The sequence below is a fragment of the Prunus mume genome, linkage group LG2 (assembly GCF_029339155.1).
Source record: "Prunus mume cultivar Tortuosa linkage group LG2, ASM2933915v1, whole genome shotgun sequence".
NCBI lineage: Eukaryota > Viridiplantae > Streptophyta > Magnoliopsida > Rosales > Rosaceae > Prunus > Prunus mume.
In genome coordinates this window covers 28,690,059-28,708,216 of record NC_142699.1, presented here as the reverse complement: position 1 = coordinate 28,708,216, position 18,158 = coordinate 28,690,059, and the positions used below count along the sequence as shown (strand labels likewise).

Below are 18,158 nucleotides of genomic sequence, written 5' to 3'. Positions count from 1 at the left end.
TGCATAAAGAACTTCATACCAATTGAAAAAATTCCTCTGAAACATTTGATATAGATATATATTTTTTGAATTTTTACTGCCCTTTTTGATATGGCTAAACAAACCCCACTGGCTATTAGGCACGCTTTCACCAACTAGATTCTCCAAAGATAAATTACACCATTCATCCATTTATTCATGACATTTCTTTCATGAAACAAAAAGAAAACCATGCCAAGAAAGAAGGCAAATGCACAATCCACTCAGGAAGAAAATACTGGAGAGATTAACTATCTAAACATGGAGAAAGCCTTTGGAGCAGCATTTGGTGGCCCAGTCCAACCTACAATAATATTCACAAAAATAAAATGCGTGTATTAGGAGAACCATAATTAATAATAAACACATATTATTTATCATAATTGTGCGGATTAAATTTAGAACCTTTGGATGGATCCAAGCCTCTAATTTTGAGCTCGGCATGCTCTTGGCAAAGGGCGCATGAGTCACAGAAGAAATGAACACCACAATCACAACAAGGTTTGTCTGGTAAGCCAAATTTCGTACGCAATTTCTCTCTGTAGATGCATGAGTAGATCCAGTGGAATTGGACCATCATCAAGCAGCAGTATGCACAACCCTGTGCACAGCATGCTAAACGCAAACCAAGCCCACCATATACAAAAGCTCCAATCAGTAAAGCAACAATTAAACTCAGCTCATCACTTGCAGGTTATTAGAAGTATAATTTATGTGTTGATTGCTTTTATCAAAATTATAGTTCAAATTAATAATCTGACAATGTAGTAACCAGCAAAAGTGTGTTCAACTCGCAAAGAGCTTGTAGCTCGAGTGGTTATGAGCATTTTTACCTTTGCACTTGGAGAAAGACATCCATGAAGCTATCCCCGGCCAATAACGTTGTGACACTCGTGATAACACTTCCACATGTCATAACATTATTGGCCGGGAATAGCATTATTTATGCTATCCCGGTTGCAACTATATATTCAACTAATTATTTGGGCAAAAAAAGTCACTAAATATTAAGTTACATGGGCCGAGGATTCCATGGTCTAACTCTAATGAAGAAATGCTTCCAAATTTTAGGTCATGCTTTGATATCAATAAGCCCAGGGGATTAAAGATGCACCTCTCAGCCTTTGATCTGTGCACCCAGTTGGCTAATTATTTATACTTACAACTTCGTCCTTCATCTACAACTTCTGCAATCCGGCCGAAGGTAACACATGGGAGAAGGTATGTTATGCAACCTACACCACAGTTACATGAATTAATTCACCAAATAGTTTGAAATAGTGCTTGTAATTCAATAGTAGCTTAGAATTAGAGGTGCCAAATTTTAGCAGGAAATAAAGGGAGAGACAGAGAGCTATATATAATTTTACATGTAGAGATCTCGTTTCCACAACTGAAAAGGCCAAGAGACCATTCGGGCTTCGGGCGGTTGCGGTTGAAAATATTCATATTTTTCACCAAGAAAATGATGAAGACATATACAACTTAATGTTAATGAAAATAATGCTTAAGGGCTGATGGGAATGGATCTTAAGAATTTGGCATTTATACTCCACAGTTCATGTCTTGGGGAAGATCGCTGTTGAATTTGATTATTATTTTTGGATCCGTTTACATTGTAAAGCAGGCCTGCTATATAATGAAGCCGGCCATGTCATTGTTAGCATTCGAAAGAAGACTTGGTCGCTGTGTGTGACTTATATCTAATAAGTTAACTTAATTCCATTGTTGTCCTTATTATTAAGCAATGTAGGAATGTTAGAGAGGCTACCTTTTTAACGGCGGAAGTTACCTTCATGTGAGAGGTAGTAAATGTTTTAAGTGTTATCTCACATCTGAGATGGAAGTTTTACTTTAATAATTTAAATGATCATAGGTTTCCCCCCTCCCCAAATTGAAAATTGATTTTGGTTTTTTATTTTTATTTTATAGAGAAAAACGATAATTGTATTTATAAACCACAAGGGTTAGTACAAATAACCACCAAGAATGCAAAGATGAAAGCATAGCAAACATGCAGGGTTAATCCAGATACATAGAAACACACCGGCAACATCAAACACATAAGGTGTATCTCCATTAATACTCTCATAAAGCCAAAGAAATTTCAGCATAAAAACTACAAGCCGGAACAAGCGAGATGTGAACCACAATGCCTAAAACTACCAATACAACTACAACTTTTAAACTCTCACAAGTAGAAACTACAAGTAGAGGCTGGACAACAAACAGACATCAAACTCACAAAGAGTTGATGCAATTATTACAACTCAATAAACTGTGAACACCCAAACTCACCAAAGATTTCAAGCATAGCAAAACCACCAACGAAATCACCAATGCAGGCAAGCGGAAAATCTAGCCAAAAAAGTGGTAAACAACCACAAGAAAGCTAGGAGGAGAGGAAGGGAGAAATGGGTGGGGAGGGAAGGATAGAGAAGGAGAGGAGAGAAGAGGGGAGGGAAAGGTAGGAGAGGAGAGGGTTGGGGAAGGAGGCCACCACCCCGAGAGGGAGTTGGCGGTTGGAGCTAAGTTCCTAAGGGTTTTATTTTAGAGAGTGGAAGAATTGATTTTTTAATTGATTTTGGGTTAAATACTCACTAACCAATATGGTATTAAGGGAGACTATTTACGTGTTCGACTTAAAGCCTTACATGCTTCCACGTCAAAATCTGTTGTCCATGTGTTTGGCTTGAGTATCATCACACATAGATTATCATTTGGCCTTAAGTCCATGTGCTGAAGTGGGTAGCCTTTGAGATGGGCCAAAGCCCGGTTTGACTAGTTTTTTAGGGCCGTTAGGCCTAACCCACTCTTAAATTGGGTAGGGCTTGGACTTAGAATTTGAAACTCTCGGCCCGCCTAGGCCCGTCTAGATCCTTTGTTTAGACTTAATTGATGCACTCTTTAATCTCATTTTAGACTTAATCAAAATAATATAAGATATAGAATAATTTAATAAACTTTTTATTTTGTTTATATATGTTATGAATTAAGTTAACTTTTTCAATGTTGTCTAAAAATTTGTATAATCCAACTCATGTCTAAGTGCACTCACTAACTATATTGTATACTTAACTGAAATAATGTAATATGTAGCATAAATTAATAAACTTCTCTTTTGTTGTTGTTTTATATACGTTATTATTGAGGTAGGTGGAAAACGCCAAAGTTGACTACTTTTTGTTGGGATGAGTTGATTAGTTGCTGGGCTTCATAGATCCACGGAAAGAAATTGCTCTACTGCTAAGGAGATATTCTCATCAATCAATCTAAAAACTATATCTGGCGGTGGAGTTGATTTTCTTTTGGTGAAGAGAGAGTAAGTTGTAGAGAATGGCTGAGGCAATTGTTTCCTTTGTGCTTCAAAGGGTCGGAGACTTCACCACTCAGGAAGCAAAGTTCTTGTCTGGAGTCAGCCATCAAGTTGAGGTTTCACAAACTGAGCTACAATTGATGCAGAGATTCTTGAAAGATGCAGATGCAAGACAAGGAGAAGATGCAAGAGTCCAGATTTGGGTTGCCAAGATTAGAGATGCTGCCTATGATTTGGAAGATGTTATTGAAACTTATGGCTTGAAAGTGGCTTCCAAGAAGAAAAGAGGTATGAAGAATGTTCTTAAAAGATTTGCCTGCATCTTCAAGGAACGGGTTGATCTTGGCAAGATTGGGGCAGAAATTGAGAACATTACTGCCAAAATTTCTAATTTGAGGATGAGTTTGCAAAGCTATAACATTGTAAGGGAAACAAGAGAGATTGGAGGTGCATCTTCTTTGCAATCATTTGAGAGACAACAACAATTAAGGCGAACTTATTCTCATGTTATTGAACGTGATGTTGTTGGGATAGAAGACAATGTAAAGGAAATAGTCACACATTTGGTGAAGGAAGAAAGTTGCCTCCGAGTTGTTTCTATTTGGGGTATGGGTGGTGCAGGGAAAACCACACTTGCAAAACAGATTTATCATCACAAAGAAGTTAGGTGTCATTTCAATAGTTTTGCTTGGGTGTGTATATCTCAACAGTATCAAGTAAGAGATGTTTGGGAAGGCATTTTAATTAAACTCATTTCTGCCACCAAGGAACAAAGAGAAGAAATTGCAAAAATGAGGGACTATGAAATAGCCAAGAAGCTTTTTCGCGTCCAGCAGGGAAAGAGATGCTTGGTTATACTTGATGACATTTGGAGCATTGAGACATTTAACTCTTTGAAAGCTGCATTTCCATTAACATGTGAGGAAACACAAAGCAGAATTTTACTTACAACACGCAATGAAGCAGTGGCTTTGCATGCTGATAGAAATGGTTTTCTTCACCAACCCCAGGCACTAAATGAAATCAAAAGTTGGGAACTATTTGAGAAGATAGCATTGTCTGGAAGGGTTGATAAAGGTACTTTATCACTCTTTTATCTCAACTTCTTTATTTATATTAATAGAGCCTCATAGAAACTACCTTGTGGAATTCTCAGTACTGTCATTCGCGATGCATAGATATTCTTTTCTAACAAAATAATTTTTAGGAATATCGATATATTCTTATCTCTATATTCATGTTTTTGAGTACAGAACTTTTTTCTTTTGGTTGAAAGGAATCAAGATTCCAGTAATTGAAATAGTCGATTTAATTGAACTTATATATTTTGGACCAATCGTGAATGAAAATTGAAGCTCCCAGTGTTATTGAATACAAAACAAAAACGCTGACCGCACAATAAAGAAGGGAGAAGAACTGCCCTGTTTAACATTTTGTTAGCTACCAAGATAGTGACTTATCATATGCAATACATCTAATAGCTACAATACATATATATAGGACATTGTGTCTTTCTTTTATACCACTACTGCTATTAGAAGTATTAATTTGGGTTTTCATTACCTTTTCAGATTCTGGAGTTTACATAAAGATGAAAGAACTCGGAATGGAGATGCTTCGACATTGTGCAGGTTTGCCATTAGCCATCACTGTGCTTGCCGGAGTTCTAGCAAGAAAAAACACTGTTAACGAGTGGATTACAGTGCATGCAAATGTTTATGTATACATAAGGAGAGGCATAGGTCCTGAAGAAGAATATGCAGGTGCTTCATGGGTATTGGCATTGAGTTATGATGACTTACCTTATCACTTAAAACCATGCCTATTGTATTTAGGCCATTTTCCTGAAGATTTTGAGATTCCGGTGAAAAGATTGACCCAATTATGGATGGCAGAAGGTCTTGTCTCACTAACACAAGGACAAGGTTTAGGGGAAGCAATGGAGGATATAGCGTACCATTGCTTAAGTGAGTTGATGATAAGGTGTGTGGTTCAAGTTGGAGAAACGGGTTCAATTGGTACGATTAAAACTTGTCGAATCCATGATCTTGTAAGAGACTTGTGTTTGTCAAAGGCAGAAGAGGAGAACTTTCTCCAAGTTGTGAATTCTTCACAGAGAAACGAGGCAATCAGTCCTTTTTCTTCTTCTATGGTAACCAAGGCAGCACCATTGGGGAAAGTTCGAAGACTTGCCATCTACTTGAATGAGAATGCTGATACGTTGGTTCCATCAAGATATGAGAAAGATGACCACCTTAGATCTCTATTATACTTTGGCTTAAAAGAATGGAGGAGACAATGTAAAAGATTGATACTTACCATGTTCAAGGATTTCAAATTACTTAGAGTTTTGAAGGTTGAAGGCATGAACAGAGAAGCAGAGTTGCCAAGTGAAATTGGAAATATGGTCCACTTAAGGTTTTTAAGCCTGAGGGGAAGTAATATAAAACGGATTCCTGCATCTCTGGGTAACTTGATATGCTTGCAAACTCTAGATCTTCGAGTTGAAGATAGTTGGCTGTTCATCCCAAATGTCATATGGAAGATGAAACACATAAGACATTTATATTTGCCCTTTTTTCACCGGCTTCGACTAAGCGGTAAACTGAAAATTTCTACGCTTCACAATTTACAGACTTTATATCCTGTTTCAAGCTCCAATTGTGATTTGAATGATCTTACTGGTCTAACAAATCTTAGAAAACTGAGTATAACGCTGTCAAGCCCCTTAGAAAATCTGGAGGAAATCTTGAAATCTACTGGCAATACGCTTAACCATATACGGTCTCTATTTGTGTACACAGATTTGGCAGTCACTGGTTCTACAGAGCAAGTTACGCAAATAGTATCAAGTTGTCGTCGTATATACAAACTGAAGCTGGAAGGCCCGACCGCAGAATTACCGAGAGAGCTCCTTTGCTTTCCCAACCTCACCAAGTTAACACTGCGTCGCTTCTTTCTCAAGGACGACCAAATGGGAATTATAGAGAAGCTGCCAAACCTAACAACTCTGAGGCTTGAACAAAACACTTTCAAGGAGGATGCAAAGATATTGGTTTTTTCCAGAGGAGGCTTTCCTCATCTTCAATTTCTTTCACTTTTTCACATGTCTGAAGTAAAAGAGTGGAGGGTGGAGGAAGGAGCCATGCCTAGTCTCCGCCGACTGAGCATTAAATATTGCAACGGATTGATGACAATTGTAGATGGGCTGAGATATCTTACTACCCTCAGGGAATTAAGCATTGAAGGGATGTCAAGTACATTCCAGAGTAAGCTTAAGGCGGGAGGAGCGGATTTCCATAAAATTCAACATGTGACTTCTCTTGTATTTGGGTAACCCCATGGCCCATCCACCGCATCTTCCATGGAAAGGTTAAATCTGTTGTTTTTTGTTTAGCATTTTGTCAATGTTACATATATGGGCTTTAATATGTTGAATGAAATGATCCAGGGCTGTAGATGCTCTGTGTGTTGGTGTTGATCTTCTAAATGGAATGAGTACTGAGTTTGCATTATCCTACTGTACTAGCAGCTGGGACTTGCATGACATGGGGAAAATATATATTTGCAGATCAAGCTGATGATCAAGCAAATTGTTCAGGAGAAGAAAGAAAAGGTTGACAGGTTGAATTGTGTGATGTGAAATGGAATCAGCTGAGTTTATCTGATGGTTACTTGGAGTTAAAATGGAAATCTTCGTTTTATGGCGTATTTCAATGTTTGGCGAAAATTGAAATTTTTTGGGTCAATGTTTGTCTGGAATGATTCGATTGTTTGGTGTATATATACAGCACTCTTTTTGTGGCAATTTAGAGTTGTTTCTTTGAGCTAATGCAATTATAAATTTTGAAAACAAGAAATATACTGCAGCAAAGAGTTTCCCTTGTTTGTTTTGGGTCAAAGTGTTTCCCCTGTATTTTGGAGGGAATGTGTTGATGCAAATTTGATTGTAATCATGAAGCTGTAAAAGCAGAGGCCTTCGGCTTTTTTTGTTAGCTTGTATGTGAATTTTTACATAATGGTCTAGCAGGATATTCTTATATCTACTTCTGTGACAAATTAGTGGATACATCTAAAACCTTTTCAGTTCCATTGTTATTTTTAGTTATTAGCAAGAAATTATAATTAGACATATCATTTCTCAGCACAACTGAAAAGGCCAAGAGACCATTCGGGATTGGGGCGATGGAGACTGAAGATATTCATATATTGACCAAGAAAATTAGGAAAAATGATATAAATACAAGTTACTATGAATGAAAAGAATGCTGAAAGGAAGAGTAGGCAAATAGTATCAAGTTGTTGGCATATATACAAATTGAAGCTGTTTGGGCCAACCGCAGAATTACCGAAAGAGCTCCACAACTATCCAAACCTCGCCAAATTACAACTGCGTAGGTATGGTCTCAAGGAGGACCAAATGGGAATACTAGAGAAGATACCAAACCTGACAACTCTGCGCCTCATAAATGAAGCTTTCGAGGACAACACAAAGATACTGGTTTTCTCCAAAGGAGGCTTTCCTTCTCTTGAATTTCATTTTGTTATGGCATGCGCGAAATAACAGAGTGGAGGGTAGAGGAAGGAGCCATGCCTAGTCTCTGTCGATTGCACATTGAATATTGCAAGGGATTGACGACACTTCCAGATGAGCTAAGATATCTTACTAATCTCAGGGAATTAACCATTACAGGGATGCCTAATGAACTCCACAGAAGGATTCAGGAAGATGGAGAGGATTTCTGTAAAATTCAACATGTACCTTCCCTTCTAATTGGAGAAGCGTACTGATGCAACGAATAGGTAATTGCTTAATTTCAAACTGTAGATTAATTCTCGTTCTTCTTCATTTTACATCACTCTATTACCTGTTCCTTCATTTATTTATTTTTCTTTTCCCTTCTTGTTTATTATTTTTTTCATGTTAACAACAATTTAGAAAGCCAGAGTCCATCAGCAATTGGATTTTCTTCGTAGTTGGGCATGTTAACAAGTTATCTCTTGTTCTTATAGTAAAAATGCTAAGGTTCAAGCATGCTGAATTTGTGTTATGGTAGCTGCAGCTGGGACTTGACATTGATAAAGTATGCCGAAGCTCTGCAGCAGAGTGAGCGCATGTGTGAAACTGAACTTACCAAGACAGGAAAGAAATGCCACAATTTGTGTGATTCTCTGTGAAAAGATGATCCAAGCACCTAGCTGTAGTGTGCACAGTTTTCTTGCCTTAGAGAAGGCTGGCAGGGTGAAGCAGTCTTTTCATCAGGTTTTATTGTACCTACTAGGATTTAGGAAGTAGGAATTTACTTTTTGTTGTGCTTTTCAGTAATTGAAATACTTTGTAATGGATTTTGCTTGGTTTAGCTGTGATTCTTTGGTTGATAGTGTTCTTTTTATTGTCATTTAGACTTCTGTTTTTGTATTAGTACAACTATCAGTTTTGAAAGCAAAAAGTTCAAATGCATTCCAAATTATATTTTCAAGGGATTATTGCATAGTAAGAGTGTCGAAAGTTTGAAAGCAAAATTATCCCACATCGGAGGAAACAATGGTTTACATGCTTTATAAGCATGATACTTTGACACCGATTAAATTGGTGGGCTGATGGGCTTGGTAGTGAGGGCTATACATGGTTGGCTTGATTAATAATATTTAATTAATCAACATCTGCTGTCTTCGTTTCATTGTGGCTGCACCATCTGCTATTTTCCCCTTTTTTATTTTGGCCTGCGAAACAGTCTTCGCTTTTTCGTTCTGAATTCAACCGTATAAAGAACGTCAAATTTAGCCCAAAGTAGTTTTTGAAATACCTCAAATTCTTCGTACCTGAGTCAAAAACAGCACTTTAAAAAAGAGAACAAAAGTGAATCACTGTACCCGCCCACTTTTTGCAAAAGAGTCGCGATTAACACCTTTGCATGGTGCGTTGCGTTGTTAGTTGTTGAGTTTCTTTTTCAACTTTTGCTTTTATTTAACTAGTTTGTGTTTTTATGCATTTAATTTTCTTTAATTTTATTTCGTTGGCTTCGTTTTGTCCATTTTTTCTTTATTTAAAATAAAAAATAAAAAACAGAAAAATTCAAGAAAACTCAAAAATATTTTCTTTTTAGTTTGAGTTTTTTATTATTTATTTTTGGTAGCTACTTCCCAATTCTATGACGAGATTTGGTCTTTATTTTCAATTAACTTTCAAGAAAATGTGAGCATGATAATAATTCTTTACATTATCTTTGTGTTACCCATAATCTTATGATCTTGGCAAAACTCTATGCATGCCATGTAATATGATTTTTGATTGGGAATTTAACATGATTTAAATTGGTAAATAAGAGTTAGTGTAAACTTATATAACCTCATCATGTGAGATTTTGTTGAGCCTATGCCTTTATTTCTTGAGTGTTATATTATTCTTTAATTTTCTTGTCTACAAGTCGTTGTGATCTCATTATTCCTTCTTTTGGTCAAGTACTTGAGGATATTTAAATTGTTTGCTAGAACTACTTTCACTATCTATTTGAGGCATATTTTATAAACCACGTGGATTCGAGGAAATGATATAGACCTTGTTTCTTTTGTTTGAGTCTTTCTAGCCAACCCGTTCATTAATTATCCTTAATTAACCCTTTGAGCCTTCTAAATTGAGCCTATTTCTATGTTTAAACCACATCACCTGTACCATATTATATTTTAAAGAGATTCTCAAGAATGCAAAGACTTCAAAGAGCTTACAAAAGAAAAGAAAAAGAAAGAAAATGTCATATCCTAAGTGTTTCAAAAGCATAAGTTTGGGGCATGGTAACTCATCAAAAGAATTGGCCAATTCAAGAAAAGTAAAGAAGAGAAAAATGGCGAGAACAAGAAAAGCTAAAAATTTCGAGTCTACTCTTGCATGATACAAAGTTTAACAATCTCTCATTATCAAAGGATGCTTTATCTAGACCTTGTTGTTTTCCATACATTTTTCTTGTTTCACCTATCACCTTAAGCCCCATTACAATCTTAGTGAAAGTCCTATTTGATCCAAGGAGAAGTGTGGTTCCTCATGTGGAGAATAGACATGGAAGGACTATGGTCGGATAATTTAAATGTTTTCAAGTATGCGATATCTTTCCATGAGATCTTTTTTATTCAAGTCTTGTGCCTTCATTTTGATTATGTGAGTACATCCTATTACTTTGATTCCTCTTACATATTTATGAGTGACAATACCTACTCAAATTTCGAGTGCTTTTATTGGAGTGAACATCCTTGGTAAGATTTGAAGTTAAAGCTTGTTTTTTTAACTCCTTAATCCAGTTGATGTGAAATGTATCCGAACACAAAACAAACGACGTCACATTCATTACAATACGTTGGATCTGGAACATGCTCGCTTATACACACACTTTATCAACATCAATATATATTCATACAACACAAAGCAAATTCCATCAAACAAAAACAAAAAAGACAAGGAGAAGACAAACACGACATTAATTGTCTGCCAAGTATATTGGCGATCATTTGGTCATGGAAGGAGGCACCTGTGGAGCAGCAGTTGGTGCCCCAATCCAACCTACATCATAAAAACAAATACAAAATAAAAATTGATGTACCGCCGAATGATGTAAATAATGATAAATTTAAGATCATAACTATACGATGACGACATATATGTGTGGTGTAGGATTAGTTTAAAACCTTTGGAGGGGTCGAAGCCTCTAGCTTTGAGCTCAGCATGTTCTTGGCAGAGGGCAAACGGTCCACAGAAGAAATGAACACAACAATCACCGCAAGGCTCCTCCGGCAGACCAAATTTTTCGCGCAATCTCTGTCTATACGTGCATGAGTAGATCCACTGGCAGTGAATCGTCCACAACAACCCGTACACTATGCAATGGGAAAGGCAAGCTAAAATTACAAAATCCAACTGTTAGTAACACACCATTGACCTAATCATCTTAATAATTAAAGTCAAGCGCAGTCGGTGCGAGGAGAAATTAACTTTTCCATATACAACAGTCTATGTATCGCAACCGTTCTCTCACACTAAGTGATCACGTGATTATTATTACAGAACTAAATGTGAGAGACCAGTTATATATGCAACCATTTTAAGGGAAAAATAATAAATTTGCCATGTTTATAGATTTTGGAAATCTTTTTGGTCTTGTGACACTTACAATTTCGTCCTTCGTCGACAATTTCTGCGTTTCGGCCGAAGGTGATGCACGGGAAACACCATGTGATGCAACCTACACCACAAGATCAATTTCACTAATTGGTATAAATTTAACATGTCAGGTAACTATAATAGACAAAGTGAAATTTGGCCGGAGAGAGAATTTATATCTTACATGTACAAATGTCTTCTCCACAGTTACAAAGACCACGTGACCACTGCTGAGGGCGATGACCATAATCAACGTCCATGGTTTTCTTTTGAAGGAAATGTAAGAGGGAAAGAGAGAGTTGCTAACAAAGAATGTACAAGTGCCTTGCTTGACTAAAAAAAATCAATACAAATGGTTTATATACACTTACAAAGAATCAATACAAATGGTTTATATCCACTTACAAAGAATCAATATATACTGAGTAAGACCCTAGACAAGACTAAACCCACCTACAGCTGGAACGCGCTATTATAGGCATATGCTTCTTCTCTTGGTAGAGCAGGACATTGTTACTTTTTCTTCTACGAGTTCAAATTTCAGGGTAATAATTGTTAAATATTTATATGGTCGAGGTGTACAAAAGCAAAAGCTCGATCCACATGGGATTGGAAGTATACAAAAGCTCGATACAAAAGCTCGATCCACATGGCATTTTATAATAATACTTACTTGTTTGTTTAGATATGTCTTTCTCTCATCAACTCCTGCATGCAAAACTAAATGCTAAGTTTAAGAGTTGTAGTGATCAACTTTGATCATACTGTTGTTGAACACGTCACTTTACTACAGTCAACCTAAAAGCACTATCACCTAGTGAGTTGTCATCTTTATATCTTTATGAATTCACATTCATATATTCACATGCCAATTGACACCACCTAATTGATATGCTGACATTCTCTTTCTATCTCATCTTTAACCGAATCTTATTTGTACTATAAATAGGAGCCTCCTTCACTATTTGTTTAATACTACAAGGTGATAGTTCTTTCAGGGAGAGAGAGAGAGAGCAGAAAAGAAAGCAGAAAAGAAATATGGGAAAGATAAAGTGAAAGAGAGATGCAAGGAAATATGATACTGGAGGAGACAGAGAACTTTGCTTGCGTTTTACTAATTTGGAGTTATGCTTTGGAATCGAGGTAGAGAGTTTCTTGAGTAGCCTTTATAGAAATTGATTTAATTAAATTTCGTGAGAACTATTTTATGCTTAATATTATAATTTGATTAATGTTTTTGATATTGGGTGTTTACATGTTGTTAATTATTATTATATTATTTTATTAATATTGAGATGTTCATATGATGGTTGGAATTTTTGGGATTAATAAAGAAATCATGGAAAAGATGGTAATGGAAATGATCTTTTGTGTAGTTGAGTCTGATCATTGTAGGGACCAAGTTCAGGTGAGCCCGTGTGCATAGTAGATTAGGATATTGGCGTTATAATTGTCGATTGGCTGATTTGGGCTTGGAGATCAATGACTTAGACAAGACGACTATCAAAAGGGGAATTATGAGATGATTGAGATGAGGTGTTAGTTTATATAATGGGGCATTGAAAATTACAATGGTAAAATTCATGGTATGGGACATGCAGATTTGCTTGCCCTATTATATAGATTAACGGGTTGGGTAGAATGGAAGCTCATTAATGTATTATTATCTTTTATTTGTTATGTGATTATATCACTTAATTTAGATATATATATATATATATATCAATTTACTATGGAAAGATTTATGTCCCTACTGAGATGTGATTTTGATCCCCCCTTTATAGACCTTGTAGTTGTAAAACCCAAAAGATGGGTGATAGGTGAGCCGAGGTTGAATTAGATAAGAGTGATATAACTTTATTTATTTCTTGTACTCTTGTATGATTTTGGAGCTATTTATATAAGAGAAGTTTATTTTAAACCTTTGTTTGGCCTTTTTTTATTTTCTCATGCACAGGGCATGGTTTTTCCACCGTACCCTGGGTCCGGGGTGTGACAGGAAGACACTGTCTCTTAAGCACACACTTGTCAACATTATTAATCTTCAAACATATATAAAGAATAAAAATTAACCATTTATTCCTGAAACTGAGTAATTAAACCCAAAAAAAAAAAACAAATTGTTAACAGGCCTTTGTCTGCCAAAGTATATTCAAGATCACTTGTGCATGGATGGAGGCACCTGTGGAGCAGAAGTTGGTGGCCCAATCCAACCTAAATTTTACATACAGCAAAAACAAAATAAAAGCGTTAACTGTGGTTAGGACCAAATGATGTTGATGATAATGATATAAAATTGATAATTAAAGCTCATAATAACTTGATAATTGTGATAATATAGGGTTTAGATTAGAACCTCTCGAGGGGTCGAAGCCCCTCTAGATTTGAGCTGAGAATGGTCTTGACAGACACTTCTACAGAAAGGCTAATTGTGGCATTGGAACATGCTTACATCTTTTATCAATGCATATCTTCATGCCTTTCTAAAGTTTATCATAGCCTATATATCTTGTGATATGTAGATGAGAATGGGTTGAATTGAATTTACAAAATAACTTTTCTGCAAAAAATTCTCAAGTTTGATAGAGATAATTGGTATTCAAATTTTAACTAGAACATATGCAGTCATATTCCACTTGTGCAAAAGCCATAACTTCGTGCAATGAATCTCTGAATTGGTGGCAGGGGTTAAATCCTACAAAGCCAAGCCTCGCACGTGATTGAACGACACCAGAAAAATCTTGTAGGGGCTGAGAATGGAGTAGAGGCATATATGCTGAAATGCTCTGAGAAGGCAAATACAAAAGTTACAGCTTTCATTTGAAAGTAACAAATGTCGATCAAAGTATTGGTGATGCCCTTCTATTCAAGAATTCCTGGAAGACATGATACTTGATCAATGGTTTGATGTTCATATTTATTTGATTAAAAGAATGTTCACATTGCAGCAACATGAAACTTTTATTGTTATTTTCATAACAATCATAGCTGGGAGTATTAACAATTTAACCACATTCGATAATTCATTATCCAATACCACCTCACGTATTCATAGCAAGTGAAGGCACGCAATGAAGTGCTGGGAGCATGTATGCCTCTCCGTAGATGTAACTCAAATGGTTTATAATTGTTACAATGTGTAGAGAGCCAAGAGAACCACGTGTGATGTCTACACTGTACAGAAAGGCAGATTTACCAAGGCCAGGGGAAGGTGACTGGTGCAATGCCCCTTGGGCCCCAACATTGCTGCCATCGGAATTCAGCGGGTGCGCGTCTCGGACACGATAACTATGAGCACCACACTAATCTGCAAATGTTGTCAGGTCCAACCTTTTCCTTTGCAGCGAATTGCATGATTTGCAACAAGCAAATAGTGAAGCTATTAGCATTTGAGTGATAAAGAATGATGATATCATGAGCTTATGGTATGTCTAATGCGATTTTACAACAGCTAATTTTTTATTGTTGGTGAAGCCATGGCCTGAAAGGCGTATGATCAGAAGCTTTTAAATTGATTATATATATCTGACAAGCCAAGGTATTTTACTTATTCCTCTTACATTTGGGAGATGAGAACAGTTTCATGTATGGTTCTATAAAACGCTTGATTTTTGTTGTTGAAATTAACATTATATTCTTGCATGGTTAGAATTGGTTGACAGCTTGTTAAAAATGACCACATGAAAGCCAGCATGCACCTCTTGACTACATATGCTGAATAACTTTGCGGCAATCATTGCACCACTCAGGATAAAAAAGAAAACTTAAAGAGTTTTCTCTATTGCCTATTTCTCTATATGGAAAATTATGAAGTTAGCAAAGATGCACTCGAAACTGATGGGGGCATGCCAATGCTCAACTTATGGTTGAAGACTGCTCTTGGCTAAGGCGAAACTCATGTCGAAGACAAAACATGGCTGAATGCAAAATTCATGTCGAAGATAAAATTACTTGGCCGAAGGCAAGACTCATGTCGAAGACAAAACTTGGTTGAAGGCATAATTCAAAATCATGGTTGAAGACCATACTCGTTGTTGAAAGCCGAATGCATGATCAAAGATTATACTTATGGTTGAAAACCATACTCACATGCTTGTGATCCAAGATCTTACAAGTCACCTCACAAAATGTTACACACAATGAACTCCCAGAAAGAATATTTTATCTCTCCACACCCGAGACACGTGTCTAGAGAGAGAAAAGAGGACATGTGTGGGAGTAAAAATTACTCCTCAAGAAATCAGTCCACTAGCACCTTAAACTTGAGGAAGTGGAGGTACACATTTTTTATTTTCTATCCATGACTACACATGAATTAACCAATCTCCTAAAACTGCAGATAAGATTGCGAATTCCCTTAGAAAATATGGAGGAAATCTTGAAATCTATAGACAGCACGCTTAATCGTATTCGGTCTTTACTTGCATACAACGGTTATTATTCTGTAAGGAATACAAGTTATGAGGAGCAAGGTAATCAAATAGTATCAAGTTGTCATCGTATATACAAACTGAAGCTGGATTGGCCAACAGCAGAATTACCAAAAGAGCTCCACAACTATCCAAACCTCACCAATTAGAATTGTGTAGCTGTAGTCTCAAGGACGACCAAATGGGAATACTAGAGAAGCTGCCAAACCTAACAACTCTGCTCCTCATAAGTGAGGTTTTCGAGGAGAATAAAAAGATACTAGTTCTCTCCAAAGGAGGCTTTCCTTCCCTTCAATTTCTTTCAGATTTTCGTATGGACGAAATAACAGAGTGGACGGTAGAGGGAGTAGCCATGCCTAGTCTGTGGCGATTGCGAATAGGGTTTTGCAGTGGATTGACAACGGTTCCAGATGGGCTGACATATCTTACTAATCTCAAGGAATTAACCATTTTCGGGATGCCTTGAGAACTCCATAGTAGGATTCAGGAAGATGGAGAGGATTTCTGTAAAATTCAACATGTAACTTCCGTTGTAATTGGAGAACCCTACAACCCACCAATGCAATGAAAAGGTAATTTATTAATTTCTCTATTTTTTTTCTTCTTTCTTATTTTTGTCTCGTTTGATTCGCATGTCGTAGTGAATGGGTTCTGGGTATCAAATGTTTAATTTCATTCACTAGTAAAAGATTTGTGTTAACAAGTTACATAGTAATAGGCAACAGGCTTGAATACCACGGTATTTATGAGTAATAGGCAACGGATAAAATCCGTTGCTAAAGGCCTTTTTGGGCATAGTGAAATGTCAAATCTTTCCCTTGTCATGTGAACAACAATTCCATAAGCTATAGGATTTTCTTTGTAGTTGGTCATGTTAACAAGTTATACTAATACTTTTTTACTCCTTATTAATCCAGTTGATGTGAAATGTATCAGAACACAAACCAAACAACGGCACATTCATTACAATACGTTGGATCTGGAACATCCTCGCTTATACACACACTTAATCAACATCAATATATATTCATACAACACAAAGCAAATTCCATCAAACAAAAACAAAAAAGACATGGAGAAGACAAACACAACATTAATTGTCTGCCAAGTATATTGGCGATCATTTGATCATGGAAGAAGGCACCTGTGGAGCAGCAGTTGGTGTCCCAATCCAACCTACATCATAAAAACAAATAAAAAATAAAAATTGATGTACCGCCCAAATGATGTAAATAATGATAAATTTAAGGTCATAATTATATGATGACGACATATATGTGTGGTGTAGGATTAGTTTAAAACCTTTGGAGGGGTCGAAGCCTCTAGATTTGAGCTCAGCATGTTCTTGGCAGAGGGCACACGGTTCACAGAAGAAATGAACACAACAATCACCACAAGGCTCCTCCGGCAGGCCAAAATTTTGGCGCAATCTCTTTCTATACAAGCATGAGTAGACCCACTGGAAATTAATCGTGAACAACAACCCATACACTAGGCCTTGGGAAAGGCAAGCTAAAATTACAAAATCCAACCGTTAGTAACACACCATTGACCTAATCATTTTAATTAATAATTAAAGTCAAGCGCAGTCGGTGTAATGAGAAATTAACTTTTCTATATACAATAGTCTATGCATCGCAACCGTTCTTCCACTCTAAGCGATCACGTTATTATTACTGGAGAACTAAATGTGAGAGACCAGTTATATATACAACCACTTTAAGGGAAAAATAATAAATTCGCCATGTTTATAAATTTGGGAAATCTTTTTGGTCTTGTGACACTTACAACTTCGTCCTTCGTCGACGATTTCTGCGATTCGGCCGAAGGTGATGCATGGGAGACAGCATGTGAGGCAACCTACACCACAAGATCAATTTCACCAATTGGATGGATTGAGTATATATATATTTATAAAAGAAGTGCTAAAAAATGTTACTTGGTATAAATTTAACTTGTCAGGCAACTATAATAGACAAAGTGAATTTTGGCCCCAGAGAGAATTTATATCTTACATGTACAAAAATTTTCTCCACAGTTACAAAGACCACCCGACCACTGCTGAGGCTGATGACCATAATCAACGTTCATGGTTTTCTTTTATGAGATTAGAAGTCGACCAAAAAAAAAAGATTGCTGGAAATGGAAAAGTTTCAGTAATGTAAGAGGAGATGTAAGAGAGAGAGAGAGAGAGAGAGAGAGAGAGAGAGAGAGAGAGAGAGAGAGAGAGACTGTCGGAGAATGA

General features: G+C 36.6%; 4 protein-coding genes across 9 annotated transcripts; 1 reads left to right on the top strand and 3 right to left on the bottom strand.

The window, feature by feature from the left end:
* Window positions 1-269: 269 nt before the first annotated feature.
* On the bottom strand, window positions 270-1,467 carry LOC148919984 (protein PLANT CADMIUM RESISTANCE 7-like). Its single transcript, XM_089044504.1, has 4 exons — window positions 1,389-1,467; window positions 1,182-1,253; window positions 424-633; window positions 270-322 (listed from the first exon to the last, which is right to left on the bottom strand). The coding sequence occupies exons 1-4, from the start codon at window positions 1,465-1,467 to the stop codon at window positions 270-272; spliced, it is 414 nt and encodes a 137-aa protein (XP_088900630.1).
* Window positions 1,468-3,193: 1,726 nt separating this feature from the next.
* On the top strand, window positions 3,194-7,329 carry LOC103323893 (putative disease resistance protein At1g50180). 6 transcript variants are annotated; one of them, XM_089046876.1, is made up of 3 exons: window positions 3,194-4,411; window positions 4,906-5,934; window positions 6,139-7,329. In XM_089046876.1, the coding sequence occupies exons 1-3, from the start codon at window positions 3,355-3,357 to the stop codon at window positions 6,669-6,671; spliced, it is 2,619 nt and encodes an 872-aa protein (XP_088903002.1). In that variant the 5' UTR covers window positions 3,194-3,354; the 3' UTR covers window positions 6,672-7,329. The 6 variants fall into 6 exon arrangements, with proteins under 6 accessions (XP_088903002.1, XP_016648108.2, XP_016648107.2 ...); XM_016792622.2 differs by having other exon boundaries at window positions 3,196-4,411; window positions 4,906-6,706; window positions 6,906-7,329; XM_016792621.2 differs by having other exon boundaries at window positions 3,196-4,411; window positions 4,906-6,706; window positions 6,867-7,329.
* Window positions 7,330-10,645: 3,316 nt separating this feature from the next.
* Window positions 10,646-11,824, bottom strand: LOC103323902 (cell number regulator 10-like). Its single transcript, XM_008225923.3, has 4 exons — window positions 11,668-11,824; window positions 11,494-11,565; window positions 11,012-11,221; window positions 10,646-10,886 (listed from the first exon to the last, which is right to left on the bottom strand). The coding sequence occupies exons 1-4, from the start codon at window positions 11,741-11,743 to the stop codon at window positions 10,831-10,833; spliced, it is 414 nt and encodes a 137-aa protein (XP_008224145.1). The 5' UTR covers window positions 11,744-11,824; the 3' UTR covers window positions 10,646-10,830.
* Window positions 11,825-16,847: 5,023 nt separating this feature from the next.
* Window positions 16,848-18,158, bottom strand: LOC148919983 (protein PLANT CADMIUM RESISTANCE 7-like). Its single transcript, XM_089047352.1, has 4 exons — window positions 17,929-18,158; window positions 17,702-17,773; window positions 17,216-17,425; window positions 16,848-17,089 (listed from the first exon to the last, which is right to left on the bottom strand). The coding sequence occupies exons 1-4, from the start codon at window positions 18,002-18,004 to the stop codon at window positions 17,034-17,036; spliced, it is 414 nt and encodes a 137-aa protein (XP_088903478.1). The 5' UTR covers window positions 18,005-18,158; the 3' UTR covers window positions 16,848-17,033.

Coding starts and splice junctions, on each gene's coding strand:
- LOC103323902 (XM_008225923.3), bottom strand. CDS start 11,743: ATGGACGTTGATTATGGTCATCGCCCTCAGCAGTGGTCACGTGGTCTT. Junction 11,222..11,493: donor TGTCGACGAAGGACGAAATT/GTAAGTGTCACA, acceptor TTGTAATTTTAG/CTTGCCTTTCCCATTGCATA. Junction 10,887..11,011: donor AGGCTTCGACCCCTCCAAAG/GTTTTAAACTAA, acceptor TTTATGATGTAG/GTTGGATTGGGGCACCAACT.
- LOC148919984 (XM_089044504.1), bottom strand. CDS start 1,467: ATGAATATTTTCAACCGCAACCGCCCGAAGCCCGAATGGTCTCTTGGC. Junction 1,254..1,388: donor TGGAAACGAGATCTCTACAT/GTAAAATTATAT, acceptor ACTGTGGTGTAG/GTTGCATAACATACCTTCTC. Junction 323..423: donor AGGCTTGGATCCATCCAAAG/GTTCTAAATTTA, acceptor ATATTATTGTAG/GTTGGACTGGGCCACCAAAT.
- LOC148919983 (XM_089047352.1), bottom strand. CDS start 18,004: ATGAACGTTGATTATGGTCATCAGCCTCAGCAGTGGTCGGGTGGTCTT. Junction 17,774..17,928: donor TGGAGAAAATTTTTGTACAT/GTAAGATATAAA, acceptor CTTGTGGTGTAG/GTTGCCTCACATGCTGTCTC. Junction 17,090..17,215: donor AGGCTTCGACCCCTCCAAAG/GTTTTAAACTAA, acceptor TTTATGATGTAG/GTTGGATTGGGACACCAACT.
- LOC103323893 (XM_016792622.2), top strand. CDS start 3,355: ATGGCTGAGGCAATTGTTTCCTTTGTGCTTCAAAGGGTCGGAGACTTC. Junction 4,412..4,905: donor GTCTGGAAGGGTTGATAAAG/GTACTTTATCAC, acceptor TTACCTTTTCAG/ATTCTGGAGTTTACATAAAG.